The sequence below is a fragment of the Juglans regia genome, chromosome 3 (assembly GCF_001411555.2).
Source record: "Juglans regia cultivar Chandler chromosome 3, Walnut 2.0, whole genome shotgun sequence".
Lineage (NCBI taxonomy): Eukaryota > Viridiplantae > Streptophyta > Magnoliopsida > Fagales > Juglandaceae > Juglans > Juglans regia.
The window spans coordinates 12,251,474-12,259,654 of record NC_049903.1 but is presented as its reverse complement, the minus strand read 5'-3'; the positions used below and the strand labels follow the sequence as shown (position 1 = coordinate 12,259,654).

At 33.6% G+C, this 8,181-nt stretch overlaps 1 protein-coding gene across 1 annotated transcript; it reads left to right on the top strand.

Annotated features, from left to right (window-relative positions):
- The first annotated feature begins 7,202 nt into the window (after window positions 1-7,202).
- On the top strand, window positions 7,203-7,924 carry LOC109019868 (agamous-like MADS-box protein AGL62). The gene has a single exon (XM_019002242.2). It carries the CDS (start codon window positions 7,235-7,237, stop codon window positions 7,922-7,924), a length of 690 nt encoding a protein of 229 aa, XP_018857787.1. The 5' UTR covers window positions 7,203-7,234.
- The last annotated feature ends 257 nt before the right edge of the window (window positions 7,925-8,181 follow it).

Below are 8,181 nucleotides of genomic sequence, written 5' to 3'. Positions count from 1 at the left end.
AAATAAAAAAATATATTTTAACTAATCGGTCAAGGATTTCGGTAGAAATCCTCTGTAGATGTAGCAACGTCCTTATTTTTATATTTTGATTAGATTCGTTTGAACAGATGAAATCTTATCTCATCTCAATGTTCAAACACTATAAATATAAATACTTTTTAATTTAAAATCTTGAATTTTTTCATCTAATTATTACAATGTTTTCAAACTTCTAAACAAAATATAAAAAATAATTTAACATTTTCAAATCTCAAAATAAAAATAAGATTAAAAAATTATATTCTAACAATATTTTAAATTTATAATATTTGTATTTAACTTTTTTTCTCTCATTTCTCAAAACCCTATAAAATATTTTAACTCAAACTATTTCTAACTCATCTAATTATCTCAACTCAAACATCTCACTACTATTTACAAATAATATCAATTCATCTCATCTCAATTCATTATCCAAACCAGACCTCAAGAAGTTTTTACATTTGAACGCAAAAAATTATCCCCATCAATATCAAGAATTTTCTTAAAAATGATATTTGTAAATTTAGGACACATAAATATTTCTACAGACAACCGTGAAGTGCGTAACCGCCGCGTAATCACTTTGAAAAAGAGTGAGGTCCACTATTAAAAAATTAATTTTTTTCATGTAAGTCTCATGTTTTATTCATTTTTTTCAAAGTGATTACGCGGCGGTTACGCAATTCACGGTTATAAATATATTTTCTCTAAAAGAAATAATGTTGGGCATGCATTGAAATAAAAATAATGATATGGGTACAATCTTTTTCATAATCATGTTCTAAATTAAAGATATTTTTATAAAATGATGTCACTAATTTTATAAGTTATTTTACAAAAATATCACTCATTTAAAATATGGATATGAAAATAGTAGTATGCGTATCTTTTTTCTTCAAATAAATATTTCAAGACGAGATGGCAATTAATGGAGCACTTTAATAGGTAATTTAACTAAGCCGTAAAGTAACGCATTATATAATAAGTGCTAGGACTAATACATTGGTACAAGTGGATATATATCCTTTGTTAATTCTTTTTAAGAGTGTTACAATTTTGGTTCTATCCTTAGAGCATTGGCAATGGCCTAACCATTGCCAAGTCCAAAATTTAGCTAGAATCTCAACTTTTAACTATGACATCAACTTTTAGCTAGGTGAACCCACATTGGACTAGCCATCTTAAAATTAAAATAATAATATTATATTATATATTTTAATAATATTTGACAATTTATTTTTTTTATTTTTTTTTATTTTGCAAATACTCTTCATATAATACATTTTGCCAACCCTTCACACCCAAGAATCATATATACAAAGATGCCAACCTTTCTTCTACCCAACCCTTCAAAGAGTTGTTACTGTCACAGGGAAAGATGAATCCATGATATCCAGAATTATACATAAAAGGCTCAAAATCTGTAGAGGTCCCCTAAAACCACCTTTATTATCAAAGTTCACGAGCTGCCTTCTCAAGAAATTCCTTGGCAGCTATTTGAACCGATTGTTTTTCAGATGATTGATACTTCCGCTTCTATTGGACACTCCTCTAGATACTTCATCTTTGGCCCCTCTCCTCTACTAATATTTCTCATACTTAGCTTCTGGTGTACAAAAAATGAGCAATCCCTCAATGCAAAGAGCTAAAAATGGTTAAAGATTCATGAACATAAAAATTAGAAAAGAACAATTTACCTGGGGTTAGGTCAGGGAAAGAATGCTCAATAAAACGTGTTGCAGCCTGATAATTCAAGGTAGTAGAGGGTCGAAGTGGTGCTTGAAGAAAAAATTCAAAATCATGCAATGATCAGTTAAGAGGAAAATAAACTACAGCCAACACAAGAATATTGTCATTAGAAAATGAGATTCTAAAAAAAAATCAAATTTGAGCATATGATAGTATGCTCTGCATATTAAATGACCCAGCCCAGTCACTTTCATCTTAAAATAAAGTAAAATCTTCATAGTAAGATTAAGAGTGCCCTTGCACTTGCAGCACCATTCACGATGACATTTTAAGATGAGAAATTTACAACAAATGTCAAAATTTCAAAGAGACAAATGTACCTTTACTCAAGTCTATGAACCTCTCTAGTTTGTCCTGATACAAGCTTATATTTCCTACATCACATGGGCAGGGGAAAAAACAGTTTTAGCAAGACCTAACGTCAAAAGTTCAAAATAGTTTGAATCAAACAATCAAATCCAAAAAGCAAATTATACAAGTGCAAATAATGAGCCCTTTATCTCCCAAATGTACAGACCAACAGAGAAACCAGAGCATTATGATAACCATACTCTAACATCAAATACAAATATACAAATTATCATATGTTGAAGCAAAGAATCAAACACAAACAATCGGGCACCAGAGCTGTGAAGATTAATTAGCAAACTAACCTCAAAAGGGAAAAAACAATAGGAAGAACAGATGCTAACATATAAGAGATTGTTTCATATCACCAAAAATGCAGTCAAAACATATTTGTTGAGATAGTATTTTAGCAGCTTTAAAAGAGACATTATTATCTAAAATCACCAAACAGAGTTCTGCATAAACCCAACATAAAGCTGAACTTTTTAGAAATGGACTGTAGAAAACCCAAGAGCACTAAGGTAATGGGTCTTTCTTTCTGATTTGGTCAGACCAATAACCACCATCACAAGAACACTGTTACTGGAAGAATGGTATAATGTTCCTACATGCAAAACTTTCTTTCCTACAGTTTCTTTACATATCTTCACACATGTCTTCAGACGTATTTACACACATATCTTCACACATGAAAATGAGATGGGATATATATGTTTTAAATATTTTTCTTCAGGTCAGCAAACAGAAAAATGCCCATTTCTAGACAACAAACAGGGTTGGTATTTTCATCTTCACTCTTGAAACCAGTAGTAGCATGCAAAATTAATTAAAAACCATACACTCAAGAAACAAATAAGAGCTCCACTATAATAAGACACTTGATTCACCACTAAACTGCATCAAACAACCACCTGCAGCCACTTTTCTAGGACTATCCAATATAAATAGCAGCATATTATACACCAAACAGACACCAATCATTCACAAAAAAAAACAAACCCAACAAAGTCAATTCCCTTATCTCAAGGTGAACCACATTATTAAATTAGTAGAACATGCATTTGTGTAGTTCTACTTCATGACTTCATTATGGACCTAGATTGAATATAATTAGTACTGACTAGCAAAATATAATTTTTTATTTGTATATATGTGTGTGTATATAGTTCATCAGAGTATTAAAACTTTGGAGGTGGATATTTCATATATATGTGTGTGTGTGTGTGTGTGATGATGCTGGAAGATCACCAAAAATCCATGAGCAATGAGCATGAATATCAAGTAAGAGGCCTCTGATCTTCTGTTTGATTAACTAGCTCTCAATTAATTTAATCTGGTGGTCCAAAGACTATATATACAACTTGATGGCAGATTACAGCTCGATCGAGCTGATCATGGCATTAATTTATGGGCGTACCCTGATCACGACACTGTTCTTAACCCATATGCACAGATATATGCAGCCTAGCCAGTAGTTATACATATTAATCTTAGAATTTACTTAATTTTCAGAGATCCAGCCGTACTTACGTTTCGTGGATGTTGTATAGGGTAGAGCCCAGCCGATTTGTGGATGAATTTGTAGTGCCTTCTGGACGATTCGTGGAGCCAAGCCGATTCAATAATTATTTGTCCTGGGTAGCAAATTGGCAGGTGATTTACGTTGAAGAATCGGAGAAGAGGGAGAGAAGAGACGGCATGGAGAAGAGGGAAAGAAGAGTGAGGAAGAGAGACTTACGTTGAAGACCACGAAGACGACGGCTTTTGGCTGGAGAATGTGACCACTGGAGAGAAGGGGACGCTGCGGGCTGGGGAAGAATGGGGCTGAAGGAAAATTTCTTGCGGAGAAGAAAGGAGCGAAGACAGTTTCGGGAGAAATAAAAAAATATAGAAGAAACGAGGGTTTTGAGATGAAGAAGAAAAAAACCGAGGGAATGAAAGAGCGGGCAGAGAAATGATAAAAAATTAATTTGGTGTGTAAACAGTCGCTCTCCATACTTGGCGAGCTGCTAACAATTACTGTAGCAGATATGTTAAACTTTGTAAGTTTAGCTAGGCCAATGCTGGAGTTTTTTTACACTTTCCCTCTTTAATTTGAACTTGCATTGGCAAATGGCTAGGCCATTGCCAAGCTCTTAGGGTTTTGATTGGATATTATAAACTGGTATATAATCATAAAATTTTATCTATGGAACGAGCTCTCTATAATAAATTTAAAAAACTAATAAAGTTTGAACATGTCGATTAAAAAAAGCGAGTGAAAAAAAAATCAATTTCACCAATAAATCAGACCGAGCTAGTGGGTTGGATCCAGTACTAGGTTCAGTTCAGTCCGATACTAGTTTCATTTTTCTCAAAATCAATCAAAATCGATCTGATTCCGATTTTTCTTTTTCTAACACTAGACTGGTTCATATGTATATATTTTGATTTTTTATATTGTATAAAATATTTTTTATATTATATATAATTATATATAAAATAATTTTGTATTATATGATAATTACTGATTAATATAATAATAAATTTTAAAGTCCTATATAAATAACTATATATTATCATTATAATCTATTTTATTAATAATTATACTAATACTATATCATTATATATTATAATATATTATAATGTATTATTATATACTATAATATATATTTATATATTATATAATATATAATATATTGAAAAAATCGGATTGAATTAGACCGAATTCAATAAAATAAAAAATACCAATTTAAAGATACAATCAATGCAACATCGATTCTTCAAATTTTATAACCGGTATAATATCGATTCGATTTTAAAATATGTCTAAAATTAGACCAAACGAACCGTCTTAAAAAGCGATTCTTTGGAAGCAATAGCTTTCCATAATAAATTTGAAAAAGGAAGAAATTTATGTGCAACTCATGACACAATTGATTAGGCTGGAACGTGTAAAAAATATTAAACAAAATCAGATTTAGAAAAGGAATGAACCAATAGAAGAGAGGCCGATCTAGTTAGTCTACGTACAGTTCTCAAATAAAAAATGTTCATGTAAGTCTATACGATTATGTTTAAAAAAAATTTAAAATTATAATAATATATTTTTTAAAATAATATATTTTTTCCTTTTATCTATATTTATTAATAAAATTGCATATATAGTTTCATTGCAAATAAAATTTTTACTCCCTATAATAGTTGAGAGAATTTCCCTTCCATGATGGATACGGGATGGATGGTCGTCGATTCACTACAAGAAAATTGTTTATTTGTAACCATTTAATTTCAGCGAAATGACTATTTACAACTAAAATGAGTATGTTTTGATCACAAATAACATTTTCGTCGCAATTAAATAGTCACAAAAATCCATTTTTCTTGTAGTGATTATAAGATCTACTACTTACCGACGGTCGGCCCTCACCCTAGACGTCCTCTAAATGCGAAGAAGCGATTAAAACTCCCGAAATAGGTTAAGTAAATGAAGCAAAAGCAAAAGAGATAGCAAAACAAAGAGCCGCAAATAGAATATTCGGGGAGATTGAAAGGAGAATATATAGTAAGAGAAGCTGGAAGGAGACACAAACTCATGCATGGTAGGGTGACGGCTCAACGCATGATCTACATGCATCACCAAGAGCTAGGGTGAGATCAGAGATCATGAGAAGTCTCAACATGATCGACGAGGCCAAAGGTCTAAGTGTAAAATATTTTTAATATTATCAAAACTATCAATATATATTTCTCAAGGATCTTGATACTCCATGATCACCACTACAATAATATTGAATCTCTTAAAATAATATGAAAAATAATTAACATATTTCTCTTTAATTATCAAAGTTAATGACGTTAGAGAATTGATCTAACAATAAGTTAAATTGGTTTTTTGATCGTCAAAGAAAACAAAAAAGGTCATTTTTTTTTAATTTTTGAAAAGTATACCTCAATTCTCATTCATATCATTTACGTACATAGTCACTCATTACAATATTTCTCCTGCTGTAATGTATTAAAAAAACTCTATAGGGCCTTCTTCAATCCAAACCCTTTCTATAGGAAAATTGAAAGCTAATCTAGCAAGCTTATGAGCAACGTTATTGGCCTTCCTATGTACAAACCTCGCTCACCTTCCAATCCACTCTGGTTTTTAGTAGACCTCTGATCACCTCATCCACCACATTCCCATAATCTGCAAAGAGAGATTCACTACTGTTGGCAGCCTTGACTATAACTTGTGAATCCCCTTCTAGTACAATCTTGAAACCAAGCTCACCACAAAGCAAAACAGCCCTTCTCAGTGCTAAAGCTTCCCCATTAACCGAAGGATCTTGCAAGCACTAGTCCACCCCAGATCAATTCAAGAAAGCCAGAACCTCCCCTTCATCATCCCTTAAAACCACCCCAATTAATACCCAATTTATTAAGAGAAGCATTCACATATGCATATATCCCAATTAGCCTTAATATCAGGATTTTCCCATTTATCTTCCCTACTGCAACTTATCACAGACCCTGCAAACACTGCCTTTGCTCTTTTGTGCAGCAGCATATTCTGAAAAAAGGGCATTTAATTAGTTCCATATATAACTCATAATATAAAATCTTTTATTTAGGTTAACATAAACTCATATAAATATTATATTAATTAAGGATTTTTAACTCTTACAATTAGAAGGTTGTATATGTTATACCATGAGTAGTACGTACGTACTACTTGAATTGAGTGGGAGTAGTCGTACGTATATACGTGGGATTATGAAGAGAGAGAGAGAGAGAGAGAGAGATGCGCGCATGTATAAGATAATGAACTGTGCAGAAATGAACATTTATTCCAGGTGGGAAAGACAGAAGCAACATAATTAATATCTCATGATGACATGGGTAAACAGAATTAAAAGTGCCAACGAAAACCATTCATTCTGCATGCATTAAGACAGTACTACTATGAAAAGGGCAACTTGAAAGGGAGAATTACTATACGTACGGACTCACAAACAATTTAATTAATTAATTGCCCAAGTTTTCCCTTTTTCTATATAAACACCTTCAACCAATTAACCAGAAGGGCCATCAGTTCAAGACATACAAAAGGCCAAACTCACTTTCTCTCGTGTTTTCTGCAGGAGTTATGGCAGTGGAGGGCAAAAGGACTAGGGGAAGACAGAAGATCGAGATGAAGAGAATAGAGAATGAAGATGACCGCCTAATCACTTTCTCAAAACGCAGATCTGGTGTCTACAAAAAAGCAAGCGAGCTGGCCACCCTGTGCGGTGCTGAGGTGGCAGTGGTTGTCTTCTCACCAGCCGGAAAACCCTTTTCATTTGGTCACCCTTCTGTCGAGTCAGTGACCAGCCGTTTCCTGAATCAAAACCCTGATCCGCATGGTGACAGAACCCACCCGCTCGTTGAGGCTCACCGGCGAGTGAGAATAAACGAGCTCAGCCAGCAGTACACCGAGCTCGTTAGCCAACTGGAAGTTGAGAGGGAGAGAGGAAAGGAGCTCCAAAAGTTGACAAAGGCAAGACCGGGAGACGACAAGGGCTGGTGGGAGGCTCCTATTGAGGAGCTTAGCTGTGAAGATGTACAGAAAATGGACGCGTCGCTAAGGGAGCTTTACAATACTGTTTGCAACTGTATGAAGGAGAAGCATGCTGCGATTGCTGGGACATTTCCTTCTTCCTCAACATTTCTTTCTGGATATTCTGCCCAAGGAACGACGTCGTCCAACCCCTTATTTGCTGCTAACAATGCCAGTGGAGCTGATCCTTCTGGTTCTGGCTTTCATCCTGCCTACGGCTATGGAGTGGGGCACTTTTGAATGAATCTACCTAGCTATATGTGTGTGTGTGTGTGTGTATATATTTGTTAATATATATACATATACACACACACACATATAGCTAGTGTTGTCTCTCAATAATGTTTTGGATCGTTTTATTTGAAGAGAGAACAAATGGGAGGTCTTTTTGTTTTTGAGGGAAATTTTATGTTGGGATAATCAAAGATATCTTATGATTTGCAGATCAAACTTCCATACAATATCAATTCTACCAAGTTCATGTGATGTTTTTTTTA